The sequence below is a fragment of the Colletotrichum chrysophilum genome (assembly GCF_026319265.1).
Source record: "Colletotrichum chrysophilum strain AFK26 chromosome Unknown scaffold_139, whole genome shotgun sequence".
NCBI lineage: Eukaryota > Fungi > Ascomycota > Sordariomycetes > Glomerellales > Glomerellaceae > Colletotrichum > Colletotrichum chrysophilum.
This window is the reverse complement of record NW_026517426.1, coordinates 1-27544: the sequence shown is the minus strand read 5'-3', so window position 1 is coordinate 27544 and position 27544 is coordinate 1. Positions and strand designations below refer to the sequence as shown.

At 53.6% G+C, this 27544-nt stretch overlaps 4 protein-coding genes across 4 annotated transcripts; 3 read left to right on the top strand and 1 right to left on the bottom strand.

The window, feature by feature from the left end:
- Positions 1–5689: 5689 nt before the first annotated feature.
- Positions 5690–6262, bottom strand: COL26b_011388 (uncharacterized protein; the record flags this gene model as incomplete). The annotated part of the gene is made up of 2 exons (XM_053184059.1): positions 5690–5941; positions 6017–6262. 2 exons carry the CDS (start codon positions 6260–6262, stop codon positions 5690–5692), a joined length of 498 nt encoding a protein of 165 aa, XP_053031975.1.
- Positions 6263–7394: 1132 nt separating this feature from the next.
- COL26b_011387 (uncharacterized protein) lies at positions 7395–9868 on the top strand (the record flags this gene model as incomplete). Its single annotated transcript, XM_053184058.1, has 3 exons — positions 7395–7922; positions 8214–8707; positions 8758–9868. 3 exons carry the CDS (start codon positions 7395–7397, stop codon positions 9866–9868), a joined length of 2133 nt encoding a protein of 710 aa, XP_053031974.1.
- A 4098-nt stretch (positions 9869–13966) lies between these two features.
- Positions 13967–18030, top strand: COL26b_011386 (uncharacterized protein; the record flags this gene model as incomplete). Its single annotated transcript, XM_053184057.1, has 6 exons — positions 13967–14010; positions 14096–15884; positions 15938–17067; positions 17116–17557; positions 17603–17723; positions 17777–18030. 6 exons carry the CDS (start codon positions 13967–13969, stop codon positions 18028–18030), a joined length of 3780 nt encoding a protein of 1259 aa, XP_053031973.1.
- Positions 18031–21237: 3207 nt separating this feature from the next.
- On the top strand, positions 21238–22905 carry COL26b_011385 (uncharacterized protein; the record flags this gene model as incomplete). The annotated part of the gene is made up of 2 exons (XM_053184056.1): positions 21238–21967; positions 22028–22905. 2 exons carry the CDS (start codon positions 21238–21240, stop codon positions 22903–22905), a joined length of 1608 nt encoding a protein of 535 aa, XP_053031972.1.
- Between the last annotated feature and the right edge of the window lie 4639 nt (positions 22906–27544).

The window sequence follows — 27544 nt, the reverse complement described above, 5'->3', positions numbered from 1 at the left end:
CGAATCAACGGCAGGCAAGTCGAGGCACTGCATGCAGCTTCTCCACAGTTACATACATGGGATCTCAAGAACACAATCAGGCTGCGTAGTCTCGGGCAGAAATGCTGCTGAGCGTTAGTTCACCTGCTCCTGAAAAAGGCTTTTCCAGTTTGATAATTGCGTTGTTGTGGACTGTCGTTAAGCAACACCGGCCTACCTACAACTTCTAAGTGATCTTCAGACTCCAGTTTCCTCATTTTGTTGATGAATTTTGTTCTCGATGTTGAAATTGGTGCATGAGCGAACGACCAGTCCTCGAATAAAGTCATATGAGGAGGATCTGTCCATCACTACAGCCCGCTTCCAGACGATATCTTGGCTGACGTCCCAACATGGTTTCTCCAACTTCGATATACAGGAATACTCGATAAGATGGATTCCCCTCTGCAATCTTTGTTGGTGTCAAGAGGGCTATCGGTACAAGACACCGAGCCCAACGAAGCAAGCGGTTCCAGCGACATACGAAACCCCGGAGAAGACTATCAGTCCAAAATAGGAACCGTGCGATCTCTCAAGAATCGCTCCAGCTATAGGCACACCAGTTAACGCCCTGAAAGTGTTAGCAACCCAGCTCATCTAAGTCTTGCCGCGGAATCAACTTACCCAAGACTAACAACAGTATACACTGTGGAATAGTATCGCCCGTAATCTTGCGTGGAACAGTATTCGCCCACGCAAACGGGTACCAGGCTGATGTTGCTTCCGCTTGCAAAACCAAAAACCACACAAAAGGTTATGACAGCTGCAGCATTGCCATTTGCTGGCAGCCATATGGCCAAGATGGCGATAACACAAAGCAGGTTTGTGGCGATCATGGTGTTCATCCGGCCGAATTTGTCGGCGATAAGTCCAGGCAACCACCTGCCTGGAACGGAACCGGCATTGAGAAACACAATCATAAGAAATGACAGCCTCTTGCCGATTCCGTTGGCAAGAGAATACGATGCAACATATTCCAGTCCAATGAAGAATCCCCACTCGATGAAAAAGACTCCTATGGTCATCAAGAACACATTGTGTTGCAATAAGATGTGAAAGTCTGGCAGGATACTTCTGTTCAATGGCAGAGTATCGCGGAAAGATTTCCGCGGGCGTACAAGTAGGCAGCCAACCATCAAAAGAACAAGAGTTATCAGCCCCATCGAACGAGTTGTCCACGCAAACCCGATCTTCTCGCTCAAGCTGTCGAACATGAGGGGGAACATGACGCCTCCAACACTGCCCCCAGCCATGGCCAGACCAGTTGCTGCACCGCGCTTGACTTGAAAGTACTGCCCCACCGTCGCAACAGGCACGACAAATATGATGGATGTCGCCGAACCCGCAACAAGACCAATCACAACCAGGAAATGCCAGTACTCCTTACAGAAACCAATGGAGCCAAAGACTGTCATGTACAGCACAATGCTTGCAGCCATGAGCCATGTTGGCCCGTGAACATCGAAAACAGGGCCAATCTGTATGCCACAGAAGAAGACCATGAAATTGAAGAGGCCGAATATCCAGGCAAGCTTTCCTTCATCGACGTCATGAAGTTGGTGGGTGGAAAACCAAGATTGGTAGATGCCAATGCTGTTCATGAGGCCTAGGCCGCCCATGATGGCACAGAAACTTCCAAAAACAACCAAATATGCAGCCGTGCCGCCTTCCGGATAGACCTCCTCTAGGGAGTCATCAGTAAGCTCGGGGTCTGAGGTGAGAGCTTCTGACCTGGTTTGATTCTGTGCTTGAGTGCCTTTAGACTTGACACCCTTTGGGGAATGGCGGGACTGTTTTCTCATCAGTCGATGAGGTATGTGTTATGCAGGATTAGGTGAGACTAACCTTCATCTTTTCGTTTTGCAGTAACCGTGTAATTGAATGGATGGGCATGACACAAATGCCGTTAATAAGCAAAACAAAGACCAAAGCTCGAGGTTTGTGGGCTTTTAATATTATTGCTTGAGATAAATGCGCAGAACTTGAGGTCGATAGAGAGAATAGAGACCTAGCTGCGAGAGATCCGGACAGTTTATTTGACATATCCATCACTCTTTCAATTAAATGGGCGAATCAGCTTCCTTTCATACAGACTTTCGGCCACTGGAGAGTTCGCCGAATTGGTTTGGCCGACGACCAATTTTCGCCGGAGCAGCGCCTGCTTTTTTCTTCCCCTCATTTCGCCGAACTTGACTTCATTCGGGCAAATTCCAGCAATGCCACCAAGACTGCTTCATAATCTGCATTCGCCGAAATCGCCAAAATCAAAGCAGTTTGTTTTCTACACATTAGCAGCATCGCCGTGCTTCATTTGACCGACCAATGGCCCCAACGCCGACAAAAACGACCCCAGTCGCCGAAACGACACGACCTTACCGGTCGCAAAAGCGGCATCGGCCATGCGACCGTTGCCGAGAGATGAAGCTGAAATGCCAGACAGAGGGCGAGCCACCGTGTCGGCGCTGTCGACAGAGTGATGCCGAATGCACGTACATTGGAAGACCGCATAAGCGATCACTGGCTCAGAGGCAGAGCGCAAGACAGAACTCATCGCCAAGACAACTGAGTCGCGCTTCTTCCTCTGTACGAGATGTGACCGATGCGGTGGACGACCCGCCGAGTGCTGCAGTTGCAGTCGGTGAGGCTGCTGCTCCTGCTCGAAACCAGTCTTTCATCGCGTTCAGTCAGACTGCCAATGTTTCCCCTTCAACTGGTGGACAGCCCGACCGGCCTACGACTCAGATCTCTCAGACTCTCGATAATATGGACGGCCACAGCGCAATGCTCCTCGGGAGCTCTTCAGGGTCAGATCCCTGGCTGCTTCGTCACTTTCGATTCGATGAACTGGGCTTGCGGAGCTTCCACAAGTTGCATGTCCGAAATGCTGGTGGCGTGCCGACGGCGGACAAGATTCCGGTACATTTTCTGCTCAGTTCAGATGCTGTATACCAAAGCTCAATAGCCGAATCAAAGGCCATTGAGTTGCGGAGGCGACTGGACTGTTTGGTGCCGCAGTCCACAGGGGCTCGGCTTGTTCGTCTGTGAGTTTGATACATCATATCCTTAATTCCGGTCCATCATTAACCCCGTTTCTGCTCGTCAAGATTTCACAGGTATGTCTTCGAGATGCTTCCCATAGTTTCTCGGACGGCAATGGGTTTGACATCACAGGATGCCCTCCCTCAACCAGGCATCCTAACAGAAACACCGACGCATCTTTTGGCCGCTTTGTATGGTTCGGCTATCCCGTTCGCCCTTCAAGACGATCATCTGGTAGCTCTTTTGACTTGTGACCACATCAACCTGGACAAAGTCTGGGAGATATGTTATGCAAGCATGCAAGAGGAGATTTACAAGCCCCATCTGCATGTTCTTCAAGCTGCAATCTTGTATCTTCACAGAAACCATGAGAGCCCGCGGCAGTCTGCTTTTACGGATACGTCGTCTATATGGCCGTTCATGGGAACAGTCGTGGGACTGTCACATAATCTAGGCCTACATTTGGAGTGTCGTATGATGGGTCTTCCTGCTCAGGAGAAGCGACTTCGGCGAAGGTTATGGTGGGCAGTCTTCATACAAGACAAGTTCCTCTCTCTTCATACAGGAAGGCCTCCTTACATTCGGAACGATGAATGGGATGTCGGCGAGCTTGACAACTTCGACTTTTTACCATGGAACGAGACGGATGCTTCGAAGGCGTCTCCATTTCGGGACCTGGCCAGACTATCACTGATCGCAGAGACACTTCAGGCGGACTTGTAGTAGGTTCATAACCCTTCATCTGAAGAATGTTGAATAGATACTGATCATGGAGTTAGTTCCTTGAAGTCATGCCAGAAGCTGGCTGAGAACCTACCTGATTCTATCCAAGCTGCGCGACCTATCTTTGATGCCTTGCATCAGTGGCGGGCGTCCATCCCGATACCAGAGTCATTTCACGAGTCAAGGGTCTTGATCAATGAGAACCAAAATTCATACCCGGCTTGCATATCTCTCTCATACCTTTCGCTGGTCGCGTATACATGGCGAGCCCTACTTCGGCCGACAGTTCGATCAGCCCCCCCCCCTCAGATCATAGATGTTGACGCTGAGCCGCAGACGTTCCCAGATACAGGGTTCCTCTTTGAGGACCTTAGCTGGAATTTCTCTGATTTTCCGGAGCTGGAGCTGCAGCTTGAGGACGGGGCTCCGGACTCGAGTGCAACAATCAAGGAGCTATATCAAGCGGCACAGACTTGGGCAGAAACACTAGTCAAGTTTGCAGTCTGTCTGACTTCAAGCGATTTCAGCCAATTTTGGTACTCATGTGAGTTCTAACGATATAACTCAAGAAGTCCTTGTTCCAAATTGACATCTAGCATAGGGTCCAAATTCAGTTTAGTAGTGGCCTCCAATTTCCTCATGTTGTTACTCGTCCAGGCCCCCAGTGCTGAAAGTGGCGTGCGAGCCAGAGAATTATTTGAGAGATGGCGCCAAGTTATCAAAGATCATGCCAAGATGTCTCCATTGTTTCTCCTGACTGCAACAGAGCTGGGCCAGGTCTATGAAGCAGGAATTGCTGAAACGTTTTGTCTACCTTCTCACGTTCAGGGCATTTTGTAAAGTAATGATAAGACTGGCGCCGTAAAGGAGTGAGAATAGGTAATAATTAACAAGATTGCCTCAGACGATCATGAACTGTGAACTTGAGGTGGGCATTCGGGCCGGGGAGGTGGTGCTTGCTACAATAATTCGGCGAAACTATGCCTTCGGCGATGTCTTTTGGCCGACACGACTCATGCCTTGTGTGTGAGCCTGCTACTTAAACAGGCTCCCGGACTACGCATGATCCCTCGAAGTAAAAGTTCCTTGATACCAAGAGCTGAAGACCTCGATTGCCGCTTGAAATGGGTCAGTTTATCGATATGAACGAAGACACCTTTGGACGACACGATACTGGAACACCTTGCCCGCCATATCGCCCGAGGATTCAGGAGTACGATGGTACCCAGCCCAGCCCTCCTTCGTATCGACAAGCCAACTCATCATTCGATGAAGATATCGCCCACGGTTCAAACGAAGAGGGGAAGGAGACACCACAATCACAGGGGCAGTGGCTACGGTGGATCAAGCGCGTTGCGGACACATTCAAACCCGCGCCTGCACCAGTAGGGTAAGTCTTTGTCTAGATTGCTCGAAACAAATTTCTCAAGCACACATATTTCGTGGCGTGTACTGAGAGTGGAGGCATAATAGGCACGTCAATCAAAAGGTCGTTATCTTCTGGCCGACCACAGCCACCTTTACCGTTGTAGAGTCTGTGTCACCTGTGCAAGCAGACAGCAAGAGTGAGCAGTCCAGTTCTTCGAAATATACTCAAATGTCCCGGTCTAATGCTTGAATGCTTGGCAGATCCCGATATGTGCTTTGGATCATGTTGCCGCGCGTAGTGCAGGTTGTGTTTCGAACGAAAGGTTCCAAAAGGCCGATACGATGTATGTACTAAGAACGGGGCAAGTTTGACGAAGAACCTACGACGTAAATATTGCCAATGATTGGGATAGAGAATGATCTGCTGAAATTGTATTGGTGTTTCGTGCGCCAGATGTTTTGATTATTTCTCATTATCTCGAAGTAACAACAGAATAGTTGATCGCCATGGCAGAGCCTGTAGTGTACGGTACATTTCTGCTCATTGAAGCCGATAGTATTTCGTGGTGCTCTGCATCTTGCCCGTCCCGATGTCGTCGTTCGTGCTCAATTTGAGGGACAGCTCCTCCGTTTGGTCTCTTTTGTTGTTCCGATAGTTTGTCAAGATGACGCCCGGGGCGAAAAAGACATGTCCCGGTCCAGCAACTCTCTTTCCTTCAAGGTATATCTCCCAGCCGAAGTGCGCCGTTTGAGTCTTGCCCACCGGCGGATTATCAGCATCTGACCCCATCGGCTTCGCGTTAGTTGACTGTACTTTTTCATCACGAGGGGAGTATCAAAATAAGCAGGATGCAATACCCCAGATAACTTCCAGCTCAAACGCCTTCGCCCCGTCGCTTTTGGTGGCAACGAAGTGAGCGTGAACCTCGACGATGCCCGACTGGTTGTGCTTGTCGAAGGCACTGGCGTCGACGCTCTTATTGATGCCTTTGGCGACCTCGGCACTACCGACGCCAAGTCCACCGGGGAAACTGAGCCGGCTGACAGCGGTGGTGATTTGGGATTGTAGCTCACGGGCTGCTTGAGCCTGGCTTTCGAACTGTTGCGGGGACATATCGAGCTCAGTGGAAACACCGAAAGGCTTTGAGAACCTAAATAGCGGAGAGCTAGTTGTCACCAACAGCACTTCGTAGAGATCAATGGCTTTGGAAGTATGTTTCACCTCTTTCATTAAAAGACTCATCAAGGAGAGTCCAGCGAGGTGACGTTGAGGAGGTGTGGCTGGCTGACCTCCTCACTACTTGAGACATGAAGCTGCATCTTAGTGGACGCCTTGATTGAGCAGACGGATAGAGCGGGATGGATCAATCAGTAGCCGTCTTCATTTGACTTTGTTTACGAGCGAGACCATAGATCTCTAAGTCATCACTGCTCGGATTGTTTCTCCTTTTCTTTTCATTTTCAGGTTTTACTTGGCCGGGAGACAGGCTTATGCGATTAACCATGGAAGCCAATTGTCTAATTGGAGTGCATCTCGGTATTTGCAGCGGTAATCTTGCCAGATGATATACTAACCCATGAGTGGGGTTGTAGAACAAAACGCGGTATGACCGTGAATGTATCGTTCGGGGTCAACCATCATCATCAGCATTTGGACCAAGTTCGTAAACCTATCTGGCCAGGATGACAAACACCAATATCCAGCGTAACATAACATATCAAATCACCCATTCACTTAACCAGCATCTACAACGTTCCAAAGATCACAATTACCCCAGCTTTATCGTCCGTCAAACCCCGGCAATCTTCTCCCCCTCAAGCTCCGCAGTAGTAGCTCGGCAGGCCCCACCCAGCCGGCGCGAACACCACCGCAAAAGCAAGGTCACTGATAATCGGATATGCCACGCAAATTGCAACGTTGCTATCACCTACACAGAAAAATACAACTGCAAGGCACACTACTTCTCAATGATACGATACCGTTGCCGTTCCTGAGGGGTAAACTAAGCACCCGGGCGGGCTCGCTGATCCGCGGCTGTCACCTTCTCCAATCGCACAGCTCCTCATTTCGGCTCCCCTCATTCGGGCTGTTTACCCCGCGCGCCGGGAACCCATCGTGTGATGTCAGTTGGTGATCGAGATTTGATAAAGTCGTGCTTATATAGCATAGCTAGCTGTAGATAATCTCTGAAAGGTGTGGTCACTGAGACATTGCCATTGGCGAATTGCATCCATTCTTCGCGGCGATGCGGTTCACGACAGCTCTTGCTTCGGCGCTGACGCTCGGCCTCCGCGCCGCAGCGGACGCGCTCCCCGGCCTCCCGACCGTGCCGTACACCACCACTGGCGGCACCCTGCCCTCAAGCTTCTTCACGAAAATCATTGTGCACGAGCAGTTTGCGAATTCAGTCGACGACAAAGGCGAGACGCTCATCCCGCCCACGCTCCGCTCCTTTGCCGAAACATTCTCCGAAGACCTCGCCTCCGTCTTGAATCTCTCCATCCCCGTCACGACCGGGACCGCCGCAGAGCAAGGCTCCATCTTCCTCACCCTCGACGAAGACGCGTCCAAGTTCAAGGATGCGGCGGGCAGAGAGACATCGGAGGGCTACGCGCTGAATGTGACCATAGACGGCGTGCGCATCGCCGGCGCGAGCCCGCTCGGGGCGTGGTGGGGCACGCGGTCGGTGCTGCAGCAGATGGTCCTCGGGGACGGGGCGGTGGAGTTGGGGTACGGGGTTGATAGCCCCGGATGGGGGACGCGCGGGATGATGGTAAGTTTTGCGGTCTTTTCCGGTGTTTATGTCTTCCGATGAGTTTTCTTAAGATGGGGATAAGCTGTGGGTGTCGAAATCATCTTCTGTCTACCTCAATCATATGCCCTTTACTAATCTTGTAATCCCTGTTGTCTCTGTCGTCTCTTCTATTTTTCCCATGATTCCCATTGTGCTCCTCTATGCTCACCTTCTTCAACATCTCGACTATTCTCATCATGGCTTCTATCCTCTTCATCTTCTCTGTCATCAAGACAACAAATCCATAACAGAATGCTAACACCACCCTAGCTCGACATCGCCCGCCACTACTACCCCCCCGCCTTCCTAATCGAAATGTGCGCCTACATGTCCTTCTTCAAACAAAACACCTTCCAGCTCCACCTCTCGGACAACCTCTACAACAACGTGGCCATCTACTCCCGCGAGCGCCAGCTCTCCCTCTACGCCGCCTTCCGCCTGCTCTCCGACGACCCGGCCCTCGCGGGGCTCAACAAGCGCGCCAACGAGTCCTACACGCGCGCCGTCTTCGACGACGTCCAGATACAATGTGCCGCAAGGGGCGTCACGATTCTGCCCGAGATCGAGGCCCCAGGGCACGCGCTGGTGATCTCGCAGTGGAGGGAGAGTCTGGGGCTGAGCAGCGATTTGAGCCTGTTGAATGTGTCGAACCCCGAGACGATTCCGGTTATGCAGGATATTTGGGGGGTGTTTTTGCCATGGTTTCACACGAAGACGGTGAGTATCGGGGCGGATGAGTACGTTGACCCGACTTTGAGCGAGGAGTAAGTCACCCCGGGAACCTTTCTGCTGAGCGTGTTACTGATGGGGGCAGGGCGCTGGTTGGCGAGTACACCCGCTTCGTGGACTCGATGAACGACTACATCACAACCACATCCGGCAAAAAGGTGCGCATCTGGGGCACATTCTCCCCTGCCTCGGGCGGCGACGTGAACAAGTCCGTCTCGATCCAGCACTGGGCCAACTTCGAAGCCAACCCGCTCTGGGATTTTGTGAACAACGGCTACGCGGTGCTCAACTCGGGCGACTACATCTACACCGTCGGCAAGTGGTCCGAGTGGTACGGCCACGAGCTGAGCCTGGACTTCATCTTCCACGGGTCGCCCGACGGGAGCGCGTTCGCGCCGAACGTGTTCGACCGGGACAACGCGACGAACAACGCGGCGCGGGACAGCGCGGCGCTGCTGGGGCATGTGGCGCCGCAGTGGAACGACTTTGGACCGAACGCGACGACGGTGACGGAGGCGTATTACCAGTGGAGGGACGGGCTGCCGGCGCTGGCGGATAAGCAGTGGGGAGGGGAGGTGGCGGAGGATGCGTATGGGGGGTTGTTTGCGAAGTTGCAGCCCGCTGCGCCGGGGCAGAATCTCGATCGTAGGATTCCGAGTGTGGGAGAGACGATTGTGGAATATGACTTCACTCAGAGCAACGGCAGCACGGTAAAGGATCTATCGGGCAACGGGTACCATGCGGAATCTTCGTGCGAGCTGGGTGAGGAGGGCGCCGTGTTGACGCCGTCGTGCAGCATCACGACTCCGCTCACGCAAAAGGGACGGAATTACACGCTCTCGTTCTCGATCAAGCCCACCAGCGCGGCCAAGGGCGCCATCTTCAGCGGTGGGGACAGCGGGCTGTGGTTCGGCAACGGGACGGTGGATGCGGTCATGTTGTTCTCGGGGGAGAGCACGTATGCGCTGAACTACACGTTCCCCGTGGGGGAGTGGACGGAGGCAAAGCTCGTTGGGCAGGGGAGGCAGACATTTTTGGACGTTGGAGGGGATAGGATGGAGTTCTTGACGATCATGGGATGGAACGGGGCGCGGTTTGTGTGGCAGCCGGTTGCGGTGGAAGCTCCCCTGGCGACGGTTGGAGGGGGCGGGTTCGAGGGCGTCATTGGGGGGATGAAGCTTGTTGACGGTGCGTAGGATAGATGGGATTCAGACAAGCAGCTGGTTGCACACATCCAGTTGTGTTATCCGTAATAATACTGGATGCCTCGGCATGTTGCGGCATTCAATTTCGATGAGGCTCATCAGGGCTTGCTCTGCACAAGTGCTTGAGAACAGAAATTCGCTGTCATGCAGATGGGCGGTGTCTGAGTCGTAATTACGTCGTGACGTGAGATTTCCGAAGCCTGATTTCCGAACCTGATTTCCAGACGCATTAGCCTGATCTTGAAACCTGGGTCCTCATTCTTCGCGCATGTGAGAGCGATCACGCAGCAACAATGCCAAGCATCGTGGTTACCGTCTGCTAGAAGGTTCTAGCGATAAAGAAGCGGCTTCGGATTTACTATGCGCAGTGTGGTCGTGATCAGCGGTCGTAGGTTGAACCCCGGGCGAGCCGTCGAGTCGATGTCGCATTCAAGGCTCGATGCGGGTGGCATGGCCGCCCCGGGGGGGCGATCGGGGTCTTCGGGGTCTTACGTAGTGAGGAGGCCGGGGGTGGTCGTCCAGAGCGAGGTACGGTGGCATTCGACGGGATGCTCGCCGCAGGGATGAGGGACGGGCAAGGGGCTGAATCAGGGTCCAGGAAGGGTTCTCAGGCGATGCTCATTGCTCCGAGTTGGGCCCCCAAACAGGCTGCAACGGTCTGCTGGTCTGCTGACGGTGACGATGTGAAGCACAGCAACAAAGGCGTTGGCAAGAGAACAAGTGAACATCCAGGGAGCGGGTTGGCGAGGGAAAAGATGAGATGAGATGACGATGGTTTGGGCTGAAGGCGGGCGGGACGTATTTTCGTCTCATTTTTTGGGTGTTGCATGAATGTGGCACCGAAAAGAATGGGTGAAAGTGACTCGACTGATGATGAATTGCTGCTATTCATAAACTCTTTGTTGTGAAGAGATGAAAGTGTTACCATCCACGGAGAAATGGACCAGAAACGAATGCGCGCTTTGGACCCCTAGGACCCCTCTTATCCAGGTCTCGCATTGAGTGGGTGGATGGATGAATAGAGACTGGACGACAACCCAACGGCGACGGCGACGGGACGGGAGGAGGCCGCTGAAGAAAAGGGGTCCAAGATGTCGAGCTGCGTGTTGGCGATGAGGGAGACGAACGGACGCGTGGCTCATGCAATGGCAGTGGACATAATGCCGCCGTCAGGAGTTGGTCGGTGGTAAGAAGTGGTGATGGAGGATCATGAGGTTGCGGTCGAAATGAAGTGCGTGTCAGAGCTGCAATCGGAACTTGGAAGGCGCATGGGGTACGTACCGGGAATAATGGGGACATTGGACCTGCAGCAGGAAGCAACCTGTCCCGAAACGGGTACGTACCTGGCGGTCCTTCCCTTCAGTGGTCTTTGCCGGATCTCTATTGGCCGCAAGTGAGCAGCCATGTGCGGACACTGTAGAGTCACGGTACGGGATTACAGCATATTTGCGGGGCCTGTCAGAGTTCACAGGGAAGAGCGGCTCCACCATGTCGAGAAGAGGGAAAGAGCGGGTCGCAACGAGTCAATTGCCCTGCTGCTTCCCAGCTTCCCGCTGCTGCAATTTATCAGATTCCAAGTTTCCAATAACCAGTGTTGAGGGGCTGATCCTTCCCTTGGACATTGACTTTGGCGGCCGCACTGTGGTGGAGGGAGTGCTGCATTTGCAGTGCAGTGCACCTGCTGTTGTTGAGAGACGCTGTTGCTGTTGCTGTTGCTGTTGCTGTTGCTGTTGCTGTTGCTGTTGCTGTTGCTATTGTAGCAAGTACGGAGTGCCTGTGACTGCCCTTTCTGTGGTTGCCGTGTTGAGAGATGCAGTTGCTCTTGCTCTTGCTGGTGTTGCCGCAGTCATTGCGCCGCGGAAGGTGCACTGCAGAGGGATCCTGCTTGTTTGTTGGTTGCGCTTGCCCGCCCTGCCAACAGCTGATGGGGCTCAGGAAAGAGCGAAGAATGGCACCTGCCTAGCGGTTGCAACATTGACTGAGCAGCAATTCCATTCCCTCCTGCCCGTCACGGCATTCCTCAAAATCTTCCATTCCTAGGCTCATCGATCAGCTGCATTCCCGGCATCTCCGATTTGCATCGATGCCAGCCTTTTCTCTCCTTTCCACCGGCCGTCCATCAACACGAACAAGGGGTGCTACGTTGGGGGCTGACCAGGGGCACACCAACCAAGGGCTAACCACCAGGGCGTACAGATGGTGGGGGTCGAATTCAGGGATCCCGGAGCCAGTCCCGTCACCGTCGCACCCTTCTGGTTGGCCGTTGCGCTGCCTTCGGCCGCGAGTCTGCCATCGATGCATCGTCAGACTTTCATCAATCATCATCAACGAAGGTCGTCGCTCCAAGGAAAACAATGGGTTCATCACGATCACCTAGGTCGTCAGGTGGAGGATGACATTGCCGACAATGGCAAGGCGGTGACCGTTCAACCAGTGATGGGCGGCCGGGGACCATCGGATTGGCACTGCGGCAGACATCCTTCGCTCATGATGCCCACACGACACCGGCACTCAGTGTACAGATACCTCAACTCACACCACAATGCCATCCAACCCTCGCGCTGCCTGCGGATACTGTTACACCGAGCCAGAGGCAGATCCATGATCCCCATACCAAGGCCCATCACCCATGGCCCACCGCCCACAGCAAAAGAGTCTGGCCGCTCTTCAGAACCCACGAAGCTTTGCCCTACGTTACCTGAGTTCGCTGATCACTTCTTCTCGCCATCGAAATCGGCCTCGGATCTCGCTGCCCAAGTCACAAATCACCCTTTGCAAAAGGTTGATTGGCCGGGGTCTGCGTGTCTGTGTCTGTGTCTGTGTCTGCCTCCTCCAACCGCCACACCACCACCACAGACAACCCCCCAAGAACCATCTGTGCCATCCCACCACCATCCAACTCGACTGTTTTAGCCTCTGCCTCTGTTCGTTTGTCGTCTTCAGGCCGCGAAACACGCTACAAATCTCTGCCTTCCAGAACACGTGTGGCTGCGCTAGAGCGCCTCCAGACCCCTAAACCTTGGTCCCAAGAAACCATCGGCCTCGTCCAGCCTCTACGCAGTACACTGTGCAGAACGCCGCCTGATCGGAACACACACTCAAACAGTCCTTAGTGGCCACACTTGCGGCGTGCCGCCAGAGGTTGCAGCGGTTGGGCATCTGAACTCTGCTCACCTTTTCTTTTGGCCTGCCCTGCGGAGTCCGGCTCATCTGTCGCCAAAACATCAGGCTTGGGCTGCAAAGAGACAAGCCGCACACTTTCTTCGACGGCCACTAAAGCCTAGCGCATCTCAGAATCTCCGAGGGACACCCCGGGACACGCAAAACGAAGGCAAACGACAGGCTCAATGGCCCAAACCAACACACACCCAGGTCACGCACGCCGTCCTCCTCCCGCGCACCGCAGCGCCTCGACGGTGGATGGGCTCATGGGAAAAAAGGAGGGGCAGTTCTGATGGTTGGATACCTAGGCAGGTACCTTGGACGGCCGGCCCATACCACGGGCAAAGTCGATATGGTCCATGGACCGACGACGGTGGATGCCATCCTGCCCGAAGAACCGGTTTCCCATCCAGGGCAAGGATAGCCGCTGGCTTGGCCCATGCCGTTCCATGATCCATCTGCCCTCTGCCCGCCTGCTGCCCTGCAACCATGGCCGCACTAACGCACCTTAGGCGAGCTGCAAGACCAAGACCACCTCCATGTCTTGCCTGCCTTTTGCTGCTGCTCAGTGCTTTGCGGGTGCTGCACTCTCACTCGCACTTTGCTAAGCACATTGGCCACTGGACTGGCCCGACCAGGTCCTGCCCCCCCAACCGTCTCGAACAGCGCCCATCCCGGCTTCCGGGATCCTTGTTCCACTACAGCGGGGAGGAGCGGCATTTCAGTCATGCCCTCCGCCTCACCTCAGATGCTTGCCTGCGTGCTGCTGTCGTTGCTCCTCCTCCTTGACCTGGCCCTGCACAAACTGTGACGACAACACTGAGAACAAAACCTCTCCATTGTTGTTCCTGCCGCCTCCCAAATCCCATCGTCAGACCATGGGCAAGACGAGCTTCATCGCAAACCTACTACGACCCTGAATGAAGCATGAACAAGATATCTGAAGGCGCCCGTGAGTGGGAGACATTCAAGTACGCAACCACTTGCTGTCAGCTTGTTCGACGAGGTGTAGCTCTGGACCAAGAACCGCTTTACTGACAGGCGATGCGTCTCTAGATATGATTCTTTCCACATTCCCAGTGCCGTCTTCAACAGCCCCGACCGCCCGATCCCGTTCTCGGCTCTCTCGTCGTCGCCCGACACAGGCCTCACTGCCTTTGCGCAGCTGGGAGCCCTGCGACTGAACGCCTCCCGCGCCCTCATCTCCCTCTTCGACCGCCAGCACCAATACATTGTCGCCGAGGCCACCAGATCTGTGCCTTTGACCCCGAACGCAAAATACCCCTCAGTAAACCACCTCTGGCTTTGCGGGACTGCCATTCCACGCGCTTTTGGAATTTGCGAACATGTTCTCGTCGGAGCAACTCGTGAGGAGGTGCAGGCCGGCGGCCCCGTGGCCAGTGACGACGAACTTCCTGTGGCCGTAGTCCCAGACCTTGGCGCTGACCGGCGCTTCTGTAACCGCCCGTACATCGACGCGGCTCCGTATAACCGCTTCTACGCAGGTGTTCCGATTCGCTCCCCAAAAGGCATCAACATTGGCGTCTACTGCATTTTCGATGACCGCCCAAGGGCTGGGCTCGATGCCGACTCGGTGCAATTCTTGAGAGAGATTTCCCAGACGGTGATGGATTATTTGGAGTCGAGGAGGGTGAACGAGAGCTATCGTCGCAGCGAACGCATGGTCTATGGCCTGGGCGATTTCATTGGAGGCAGAGATGAGACCCCGCCAACCACTAAACCCCCGTCGCCGAGATCTTCATCGAATGGGTTTGACACCCCGGCGACGTCGCCGCCGGAGGAGCCACCGTCGCCGAAATCTGGACCCATCGAAGCCATTCGACCGAATATCAACCCAATCAGTCGAGATCCTGCCGCCTCCCCGTCCAAAATCGACTCGAGTGATTCCGTCGAGACCACCGCATCGACCGCGACCATAGCTACAACAACATCAAGCTCTGCGCCCCCAGACCCTCGTTTGACGGAAACTATCAAGATCTTCTCACGGGCCGCCAACGTCATTCGCAAGTCTTTGGAAGTAGATGGTGCACTTTTCCTCGACGCCAGCATTGTGTCATTCGGCGGTCTCGTTAGCGGTCCTCGTAGGGCGAGCGAAGTCGCGGATAATCGCTTTTCCAGTAGTGACGACAGCATGTCCGAGAGATCTGAGGATGCCAATGACAGATGGTGCAAGTGTTTCGGCAGATCGTCCACGGTGGAAAGCGTCATGAATAGCGGCGAAATCCCTCAGTTCGGCCGGAAGACATTGCGAGAACGGTTCCTTAAGAAGTTGCTGCGAAGATACCCCAACGGCAAGGTCTTCAGTTTCGATGAAATGGGACAATGGAACCACGTTGACTCTGAAGGTGACGACACGGACCTTACTCCGACAGAGGATAACGAGCAGTTGACCCGACCCGAGACCCGAGCGGCGCACTCGTACTTTACACGACGAAACGAGGCGAAAACGATTGTAGACATGTTTCCTGGGGCGAGAAGCGTAGCAGTGGTACCGTTATGGGATCCTTCGAAAGAGCGCTGCTACGCTGGAGGGTTTGTGTGGAGCAAAAGCGCGTCTCGCATTCTCACCGCGGATGCCGACTTGCCGTACTTGCGTGCATTTGGCATGGTTACAATGGCAGAGATTATTCGTCTTGACGCCATCATTGCGGAGAAGGCAAAGACAGACATCCTTGGGTCACTCAGCCATGAGCTCAGATCACCGCTTCACGGTGTCGTTGCTGCGGCGGAGCTGCTTCACGATACTCAGCTTGACGCATTCCAAGTGGACGTCATCCACACCATTGAAATCTCGGGCAAAACCCTGCTCGATACAATTGATCACGTAAGTCTTACATGAATGGCCCTCTCGGCATGCCGCTTGCTAATATGATGCAGCTGCTTGATTACAGCAAAGTCAACACCTACCTGCGAGCCTCTAGGTCTCAGAGACGTAACAACGGACCGGGACGCGGGTTGCGCCCGGAAGCACCAGCTTCCATCGAGTCAGGCATGATGACATTGGTCTCCGACGTACACCTTGACTTGCTTGTCGAAGAGGTCGTCGAGAGTGTCTTCATCGGCCACAGCTTCCAGCATATGGTTGCTTCTCAGCTGGCACGCCATGGCACAGCTTCCGGGCCGCCTACACCTGCTCAAGAGAAGTTGGACGCCATTGCTTCCAGCGAGGGCCTCGGCCACAAAAGAAAGCCTTCGGAGACTCAGCCTGCCAACTTGAAGGACGTCAAGATTCTCGTCGACATTGATCCGAACTTTTCGTGGGTCTTCCATTCCCAGCCCGGCGCACTTAGACGGATTATCATGAACCTGTTCGGCAACGCTCTTAAATACACATCGAGCGGCTTCATCAAGGTCCAACTCAGACAGGAAGAAGTGGTTCATAAGTCGGCGAGGTCAGCATCCATGGTTGTTCTTACCGTAACAGACTCCGGCAAGGGCATCAGCGAGGATTTCCTACGCAACAAGCTCTTCACCCCCTTCTCTCAAGAGGATGCCTTGGCTCCGGGCACGGGTCTTGGATTGAGTCTGGTAAGGCAGATTGTTGCAACACTCGGCGGCACGATCAGCGTCAAGAGTCAGCTTGGCCATGGAACTAGCATGACCGTGTCAATGCCACTCGTGCTTTCACGCAAGGCGTCTAGCCGCGGACGTAAATTCTCAGCGGACTTGAGCTCCCTAGCCGGCAGGAGACTCTCTGTCCGCGGGTTTAGTCGGGGTCTTGATAGCTCAGAAGAGCTTCGTGCCGGGGGCCATGATCTCCCGGTCGAGAGTCTTCCGCTCAAGTGGCTGGACGTGAGCATCACGGACGAAAGCACAGGAGCTGCCTCTTCTCCCGCGGACCTCACACTTTGCAGTGAAGAAGCATTCCGGAAGCTTGACGCGTCTCACAGCAGGGGCAATGAACCACCACTGGTAGTCGTTTGCGCCAATGCCGAGTCAGCTCAAAAGCTGGCGACCTCCTACAGGCGGTCTCGTCAACAGACAGTGATGGAGTTTATCGCACAACCGTGAGTAATGTGGACGGCAGAATATGTGCATGACTGACATGTAATCAGCACCGGACCACGAAAAGTCGCGAAGGCCCTTGCTTGTGCTCTTGATCGATGGCAGCAGCGACAGGCCGTAAAGCTTGTGGCTGCGGGGCCGGATGCCATGTCCGGGCCTCTCACGCCCAACAGCGCGTTGAGGGCGGAACTGTCCCCAGGGCGTAAGAGGGCTCAATCTGAGAGCATCAAGAGCGTTAGGATGGCCACGACCCCAGACGAAATCATCACGCAATCACCGCTCGATAACTGGATCGCCCAGCCTGATCCGGATTTCACACTGAAACTTCCCTTCCGCCCCGCCGCGAAGGCCGCTGGCGTCGCATCGACCGCATCCCCAGCATCAACGCCTGGCACTGCTACACCTCCTGTGCTTGCGTCTTCATCAATGGCCAAGACCATAAATCAACAACGAGAGTTCCTTCTGGTGGACGACAATCCAATCAATCTTAAAGTTCGTGCGTCCATTGAAAGAAAACGAACTGCACCATGCTAACAGTCGCAGATTCTATCAGCATACATGAAGAAACTGAACAAGAAACATACTACAGCGACAAACGGGCTGGAAGCTTTGCAAGCCTACACCGCGCAGCCCAATAGATTCTGTTGCATTCTCATAGGTATGTCGACATAATGCATATGCACGAGGGAGGAGTCGCTGACAGTTTCTCAGACATTACGATGCCCGTCATGGACGGACTTGAGGCTACGAGGCGGATTCGAAAGTTTGAAAGAGCCCATCACCTTCCGCCTGCGGTGGTCATCGCCATTACCAGCTTGGGGTCGGCCAGCGCGCGACAGGAGGGCTTTGCTAGCGGCATGGATCTCTTCCTCACGCGGCCAGTGACCATGACGGAGCTGGTGAAGATCCTCAAGCAGAGGAAACTAGTTGATGACGATACGGAAAAGCAGGTCCTTGGAAAGTGACCTGACGCAGTAGACGATAGGCGTGTTGGAGACACGGAGGGTTTGTCATTTGGCGGGTTTTTGCAAGGCGTTTTGGGGGTTGACGCAGGGTATGATTAGTCCCGGACAGGACATAGAGAGGGGCTCAAAAGGGAGCATTCGATTTTCAACAGGCACGGGACAAGTCTCGACGGGGGATTTGGCGCGGTGAGACTTTTATCAAAAGACAGGCGTTGCTAGCAGGTAGCACCTAGGTTACGTAGTCAAAATGGAGCAGACACGATTCACAGTCGGCATTCGGGAAACAGAGCCCACTCTGTTCTGGACTTGTCGGGTGGCCCCGGCGATGATGGCGGTGGCATGCATGTGATGGACCAATTGAGGCCCCTGAGAACGACGCTGACCGCTACTGCATGATGAATATTGTAAAAGAGAGTAGTGATCGGTGATGGAGAAGGTAGGTGTAAATGAAGTGAGGCTGATATAAGCTCTCACGCACGAAGGATGGATTCTAGAAGGCTTCTGGAAGAGTTTACATAGTACGTGTATGAGGCGCTGATTCTGTGCGGCCAGTCGTGTGGCCGCACGGTTTGTGTCATCGGCAGTGGCCGAAGGACGCGTCGCTTGTGTGGAAATTGGAGAGAGGGAGATGGGGAACCTCGGCTTTTGATCGGCATAATGGGGCGGAGGTGCCAGGGGTGCGTTATCTTTAGCGGTGACGCAGATGGATGGCTTTTGGGGGCTCGACGCTGAGATATCGTGAAGGGAATCAACTCAATGGTTTGAGGGAGAGAATTGAGGATGATGGGAAAGGGATGGGATGAGATGATGGAGGAGGCATTGGATGGATGGTAGGGGGAGGCGGCGCATTGGATGGTGGTCGTGGTATCGGGCCGAACGGTATCGGTACCTTGAAGTGGTTTCTGGCTGGCTGATAAGGAATCTCCCGGGGACCCTGATTGACTTGCCTTGTGCTGGTGTCTCTTATCAGTCTGTTTTGTGTGTGCTTACGGAAGATGCCCGGGGGTCGTGTCTCGACTCATGAGGAGACGACGCTCACGCTTCGGTTCGGGGATTCTCGTTGTCGCGATTGTGTAGGTCTGATCTGGGTGTTTGGCGATCTGATGTTTTCCGAGATAGGATGCCCGGCACGCTGGGGATTAGGGGAAGCGCGCGTGTGTGAGTGAGTCTGGATGATGGTGGTTTCGTGGGTTGTGAAGCAGCAAGCTGGCGAAGCGCCGTTATCTTGGAGGTGGAGCGGGAGCGCGGTTGCTTTTGAGGTAAGGGTACGTAGTCTGGCTTTGGGGGAGCGCGGTCTGGGTGTGATGTGAGTGGTTGAGAAGGACTTGTTGGAGAAAGACAGGCGATGGGGGAACGAAGCACGACGTTGCCGGCATGAGGTGAAGTTTATTTCTGGGAGTTGGGGTTTGTGGGGTTTGAGGGACTGGTGTAGCTGGATTGTGAGGCTGATGGAAATGGTTCTTGGCAGAGGGGATGTTGTCTTTTCTGTTTGAGGGGTTCAAGAGATGGTGGTGATGATTTGAGGATGCTTGTGATGAGTACGGATAGAGTTCGTCTGCCAGCTCCAATCGACCCAGTCCCAACAAGATGGCAGACCAGACGTTCCTTTTAGGTATCACTGCCGTGAAGGCGGACGGCATGGCTTGTACGGGCTTAGGCCCGGGCTCACCGAGCCACACCCTGAGGAGCCGTGAGGCGTTAGGATTCGACAGCGATAAGGTGCTCCTGTCAGTGTCGCTTCATTTCTCCTGGGAACACCTTAGCCAGGGTCTCTCTCCGGGGGTGCGAACCGCTGGCTCGTCACCTCCAAGCTTTCCCTCCCTCCCCCTCACCAGACCGCGCTACAGATGTAACTGACATGTCGCCCTAGGCCGAAAGGGCTGATCGTCGTTGCAGCTGCTGGGCTCGTTACAGCGCAGCTCGTCGCGTGTGTCTGCGGAGAGAGAGGGGGAAGGGGGGATAGGTAGGTCGCATGACATCACGGGCTGTAAAACAAGCCTTTCGCTGCTGTGTCTTCCCTGCTACCGATCCTGCGGACCGCGGTTGGGAGCGCCCGGAGAACTGTCTTCGTGTGAGTGTGTGTTACCTCTGTTATCAGCTTACAGCGTCCCAGCTCTCGCGGCTATTCTGTCGAGGAGGGAGGGACGTGTACGCCAATCCGCGGGCTGTTTGATATCTATCTCAAGTGACATGCTCATGATTCAGTCAGGCACACAGAAAGACAGAAACAGACGGACAGAGAGACAGAGACATCCACCCAACCGAAAAGCCCCGGGCGGACACTGCTGATACGCACGAACCACCTAACCCCATAGATCCATTTCTCTCAGTCCACATTCGAACATGACCCCCCTGGGCCGAAGATATCGCTTGTTATGAATGATTGCCTTGACAAGCGCCTGAACCCAGCCCAGCCCAGCTTCACACAGCATTGTTGAAGATAGTCGTGTACCCGCGGTTACAAGTCCACGTTAACGTAGTTCCGTAGAGAGAGCGTCGTCTCTTGTCTACGGACTAACACTCTTCCACGCAGCCAGCGGCACCAGCAAACAGGCCATCAAGCCCATCTCGGCCAATTCAACTTGTCTCTCTATCTATCTGCTCGTCTGTCTGCTCTCGGTCTGCGGGGCGTGGGGGAGAGGCTAGCGTGTTGGAACTGGGTCCCCCCTCACGCACCCCCCCGATCCCGTTGCATTGGGGCGCCGCCGTAGCCCAGGCCCCAAAGATGGATCTCCTCCGTTTCTGTGTCATTGAATTGTGTCCTTGGTGTAGTTGCTGACGGCGTTGTGTGTGTGTGACTCGACTGGATCGACGGGCAGACCACGGCATAGCTGGGTTGCCATGCTGGCTTGCTGTCTCTTTCTCCAAATCTGCCGGGCATACTAAAAGAGTCGCTTAACCCTCTTTTCCCCCCATTTCCCGTTTCTTCCCTTTCCCCAATTGAAGCTCGCGTGAGTGCGGTTTTATCCTTTTTTTGTATCTTTACTTGTATTTTAATACAGCCGGGTCTTCTTGTTCACTCCTTTTAAACCGGCGCTGCTCCCCTGCGCACGGCACCTGTCAAACCGGCCCAATCCTCCCGATCCTGCGCGAACCGGTCGACAGCGGGATTACACACACACACACACCGACCGCGTCCTCCAACTTCAACGTCGTCCACCGGGACACACACCTCGATACCGAACTCACACCACAACACCACCCACAATGTCGGATTCCATCCGCTCCGTCTCAATGGGCGAGGCGCCCCCTCGCGTCTCCGCCGACCAGGCCCTCGCCCGCCTGGGCTACAAGGCCGAGCTCCCGCGCAACCTCTCCATGCTCTCCATCCTCGGCCTCTCCTTCGCCATCATGGCCGTGCCCTTCGGCCTCTCCACGACAATGTACATCACCCTCACCAACGGCCAGGCCGTCACCGTCCTCTGGGGCTGGGTCCTCGTCTCCATCATCTCGCTCTGCATCGCCGCCTCCCTCGCCGAGATCTGCGCCGTCTACCCGACCGCCGGCGGCGTCTACTACTGGTCCGCCATGCTCGCCCCCGCCGGCTGGGCGCCCATGGTCAGCTTTGTGGATGGCTGGCTGACGCTCGTGGGGAACTGGACCGTCACGCTTAGCATCAACTTCAGCGGCGCGCAGTTGATTCTGAGTGCGATTAGCATTTTTAATGAGGACTTTGTCGCGAACGAGTGGCAGACTGTGCTGTGCTTCTGGGCTGTGATGCTCGTGTGTGCGAGCGTGAACGCGTTCGGGTCGCGGTATCTGGATTTGATCAACAAGGTCTGCATCTACTGGACCGGCGCCTCTGTGCTCATCATCCTGGTCACGATCCTGGTCATGGCGCCCAGCAAGCGCTCTGCCGAGTTTGTGTTTTCGCATTACGATGCTTCGGCTAGTGGATGGCCCTCCGGGTGGTCCTTCTTCGTCGGTCTGCTTCAAGGTAACATCGCAACCTGTCGTAAACTTACGCAATCATGAGAAAACTAACATCTTAAAACAGCCGCCTACACCCTCACCGGCTACGGCATGGTCGCCTCCATGTGCGAAGAGGTCCAGAACCCCGAGCGCGAAGTCCCCCGCGCCATCGTCCTCTCCGTCGCCGCCGCCGGCGTCACCGGCGTCATCTACCTCATCCCCATCCTCTTCGTCCTCCCCGACGTCACCATGCTCCTCGAGGTCGCCAACTCCCAACCCATCGGCCTGCTCTTCAAGACCGTCACCGGCTCCGCCGCCGGCGGCTTCGGCCTGCTGTTTTTGATCCTGGGCATCCTCATGTTCGCCGGCATCGGCGCCCTCACGGCCGCGTCACGCTGCACCTACGCCTTTGCCCGCGACGGCGCCATCCCGGGCTACAAGCTCTGGAGCAAGGTCAACCACAAGCTCGACATGCCGCTGTGGGCGCTGTTCCTCTCCACGGCGGTCGACTGCGTGCTGGGGTGCATTTACTTTGGCTCCTCGGCGGCGTTCAACTCGTTCACGGGCGTGGCGACGATCTGCCTGTCGACGAGTTACGGTGTGCCTGTGCTGGTGAACCTGATCCAGCGCAGGAAGGCGGTGGCGAACTCGCCGTACCCGCTGGGCAAGTTCGGCACGCTGATCAACTGCATCTGCATCGTGTGGATCGTGTTCGCGGTGGTGATCTTCTGCATGCCGGTTAGCTTGCCCGTGGACGCGTCGACGATGAACTACGCTAGTGTGGTGTTTGCTGGGTTCGCATTCATTGCGGTTGTGTGGTACTTTGCGTACGCGAGGAAGAACTTCCACGGCCCCCCGGTTGCGAAGGAGGAGTTCCAGCCGGGCGAGGATGGGGTTATGGAGGGGAAGGTGCCGGCTGGGGCTGTTGATTCTGAGACTACGGGCAGCGCGGAGAAGAAGTAAAGGGGTGATTGCATTTTAGTTGTGATTTGCGATGATACCAATTTTTTGCACTAGTTGTCGAGACCATCTGCGTTTGCGTACAATTGTCAATTCCATACCAAGGTTGTAGACCTTATACTGAGAAAACGCCTTCTAGAGCTGTTGTCTTTGAAGTGACATAAAAGTCCGTGGACATCATGTAAAGGACATGAACTGAATTGACCACTTTGGGTGCTTACATGAAATAGCTCCTCTTAGCAACTCAATCTTACCCCTTTTGAGCTTCCGAAGCTGGGGAGAATCCTATCATGAAGAACTCATGAGCTTTGTTGTACCACGCTACAACATTTCCTTGCACTCGAATGCTGTGTTCAACCTCACTCAGAGAATAGAACGACCTTTCCTGTGGCAGAAATATGACTTTGTCCCCATTCCGTCTGATCCATTTGCCGCCTTCGTCGAAGCTGTAGCCATGCCACTCATGCGATGGAATGAATTCACCGTTTGCTAGGCCATTGTTAACCATCACGAGGTCGGACACTTCGCATATTGATTCTGTCCCTTTAGTTGACACACGGAAGAGTGTTTGTGGAGAAAACGCAAAGGAAGCAGAACAAACCAGGCCCGGAGGAGTCAGCGTATAGATCATCTGGCCTGTCGCCGCTGACCAAATGTTGATCTGCTCGGACTGGGCAAATTCTGGCCAGCATCCCTGTGCTAGTAGCGAAGAGTCGTGTGAGAACGCAGTGGCGGAAGGGCCGCGTGTTCTGATAAGAGAAAGGCCATTTCGGGTGCCGTTGTTGATTAACTTCATTCGACAAATATGATGCGTGCCGGCACTCGGTTCCTGACTTTCGATCAGGGTATATGATGAATTTGGACAGACGCATATGGCCTGGACCTTGCCAGTAACTCGGTGGAAAGCATCGCTTGCGTTCTCACTGACTGAGTATCTAATGACCAGTGTTTCTGGCCTCGGGTTGACTCGGGGTCTGCAATACATGGTTGTCCTTCGATCTGGAGATATTGCAACCGGACTCCTGCCACAGTTATCGTGCAATAGGATCATGCCAGAGTGGAGATCTTGGAGTGTAACGCCCCCGGGTGACGAGACAACAATGAATCTCGAGTCGGCAGAAAATGTAGCTGTAGGCGACTTTTCGAAGTTTAAAAGGGGCGACTGGTGGCCTTGTATCATGTAGGAATGTCCGTTCCCAGTGTCCCGCATTAAGTGGCCGTTCGAACCTCCCGAATCGAACAAGTATTTGCCGTCTGGCGAGAGATTCATGTCTCCGCCCCGCTGGCCCTGCAGGCTTCGTAAAAGCTGGCCATTTGTCATAGACCAAACATCCAACTTGTGTGTGTGATCTGAGTTTGTTATAACAACTTTGCTATTCGCCGCAAGGATGTTTGTAACATTGATGCCATGAGATGAATGCTTGGGTGGCAACACTGCGTTCGTCGATTCTATCTCGATCTAGCATGGATGTTGACCATACAACAATGTGCTCCATATCAGCGAGGATTAAATAACGACCGTCGTCAGAAAAGAGTACCTCCGATGATGGGATATAATCATTGTCCATGCCATTCGAACCACTGGGAAGCTGTAAAGTCCGATATTCAGGACAGTCAGGCAGAGTCCAGATTGTGAGTTTTTCGCTTGAACTTCTGGAAGCTGCAAAATTTCCATCGGGAGATATGGCGACGTGACGTCTTCCGGGGCCAACAGACAGTATACACATGGTTTCTCCCGTGATGACATCAATGATTCTAGCATTGCCCTCTGTTGTTCCGATTGTTGGAAGCATGGACGAGGATGAAAATGCAATCGCGAAGTCATCGTTCGTGAAATTGGGAAGTCGGCGCAAGCATTGGCCCGTAGCCACGTTCCAGATGAGAGTGGCCTTTGTGACATGAGAATAACCACAAACTGCCTGAGAATCAGTCGAGAAGCCCACATATGCAGGCTCAGAAACACCTTCTTGCGGGTAGTTCGACGGGTCGAATTCGGGATCTCTCAGCCATCGAGAAAGTTTACCTGTAGTTGAGGACCATATTCCAACAGTGGCATCAGGGTAAATTGAAGCGAAAATGTCTGAGTGGCGACAAGCATCAATTCTGACATCGGTAGTTCCAGTCAACGAATGTGTAATCGATTGCGTAAGTTTTCCGGAGTTTGTGTTGTAAATATGGAATGTGCGAGAAGAACCAGATATCAGCCGTGTAGAACCTGCCGCAAATACCAGGGATTCAAAGCTGACGGCTGCATCCTGTTGTTGAGGTCTGGGTATTTCTCGCAGCAATTCGCCTGTAGACATTGACCAGAGTAAGATGTCACCCTCTGCCTGAGAGCAAGCAAGGAGTCTTGAGTCCAATGATATGGCAACGGTACTGATGAAGCGTTCGCTTTTCAAAATTCTGATTCGATGCGACCAGTGGAGGGTGGGAATTATGGTGAATCTTATGTCGGATGGAACGCAACTCGCGAGCGTCTTCCGAATGACACTTTCGCCGGGAGAGAATGGAAGGGCGGACCAATACAACTGCAGGACATGCTCAATGAATGTTGAGATATTGTGGTCGATAAAGAATTTAGCATCTTCTAAAAATCTTCGAAGCGGTCCTTCGAGGCCCTAGTTGCAATCCTTGTCAGCTTTGTCGCATATAACGGGAATGGGTTTGCCCTTGCCTTGACCAAACGTAAAAGTCTCTCTGGAATGCTGACCACCTTTGAGGCCTCTCCAAGGAGGATGAGAGCCTCGATCCAATGGAGGAAATGAACTTCCACAAACAAATCAAAAGCATCTCCATCTTTAAGGATGATATCGGCTTGTTCCAAGTGATCAATCAGGTGACTGCAAGCGTACTTGACCGGCGGAGGAAGTTCCTTCTGTACCGATTGGCTGCCTAATTTAGGGCGGGCATCTCCAGGTTTCAGTCCACAAATGTTGTATCGCAGGTGTTTCTTGGTTGAAAGTAGGTTGATGCAGCTAAATGCCATCTGATCGTGCCTGTATTTGATATCAATCTTGAATTCCCCCGCAGACGGACTTATCAAAAAGTCACGGAAAGACAAATGAAATCATTTGATCGGCGAGCCGGGCTCTTCTGACATCTCGAGGACGGATTTTAAGAGATATGTCATACGATGCACTTCAGCAGCCTTGCTGTTGGTCAAGTAGGCTATTGATTCGATTGACAGTGGCTCTTCGAGAAGGATAATGGTGCCAATGACATGCTGAAAGCTTGACACCAGATTGTGATCTTTCAAGTTTGGAGCATTCTCGTTATCCTTGAGCTTGAACAGAACTGGAAGATACGTAGCATCCATGTTACTTGTCATTCTTCCTTTGCTGATGGTGCGCATCATGTAAGCTAATTGCTCTCGTGGACTTCCAAATCGATAATCGTCAACGAAACGACAAACAGTAGCGGCGAAAATAAACAAAGGTGTGGCATGTTTGACGAAAATATCGAGCGTCTCTTTTCCTGGCCAATCCTCGGGGATTCTTGCGGAAGAGTTATTGTGATGTCTCAAATTCCATGTTTCGTATCTTGGATAGCTCATGGTCCAAGAAGGTGCCAATATCGCTATCGATGACGTGTTTTGTGACTTCCTGCAGGATAATCTCTTGAACATGGCCAAGGACAGGGTCGAAGGCGTAGCTGGTTGCGATTTCTGGTCGACTGGTGATGAAAACCTTCAGTCCAAACGACTTTTCTTTGGCTATGTCAGATAACAACGAGACAATAACTTCGGCATCCTTTTCGTCTGCACACTCATCGAGAGCATCGATAACAATCATATGGGTAGAGTCTCTGGACACAGTCGACGTTTGCTGAAGTGGCCTGAGAACGAGCATCCGAAATTGCTCATGGATGCCCTTAGATGTGATATTGTCGGTTTCGTTGATCGAGGCGATGATATGCGGCTGAAGATTTGTTCGTACCTTGGCCAATTGCACGGCTATGGTACTAAAGAATAGAGAAGCATCATTTCGACCACTCTCTCCTCTGCTGAAGAAGAAGCTAGCTCCCAAGATACCGCGAGCGTTGCATCTGCTTGCGATGGTACGGGATATTGTTGATTTCCCAGTGCCTGCCATGCCATTCAGCCAGTAAATGCGCTGGTCGTTCACTTTTCTAGCCCATTGCATAATGTCCTGGAGCAGGTCGACCCTGGTATTTTCGAGACACATCGGTTTGTGCCGATTCTCGACAGAATCATACATTGCACCATTAGAAGCCGCTAATCTTTTGATAGCATCGTAAGTAATGCTGTGGTCTACTCTTGAGACCTGTTCTGCAATCCGCCGCACTGTCCTCGTCAGCTCTAGCCACATCGAGGTCGTAACTGCCTACTTACGTTGATCTTCAACCACATCGACTAGTCTTCTCTCAAGCTCCACCTTCTGGGGGGGTACCTGGTTCAGCAAGGCCTTTGCATAAGCGGCTGCAGCCATAGCTGCGTAGCCTTGCCACCTGTTGTTCTTGTGCGAGTCAGAGTAATCACATATAAGTCAAAGCACCCACTTTCCGATCACCCCCACTTTGCGATCACGCATCTCCACCCCCAGCCACCTCCAACCTCCTCACATATAACTATCACCACTTCTGTAGTCTTTATTCAAATGACTTCATTTTTTCACTACCTATT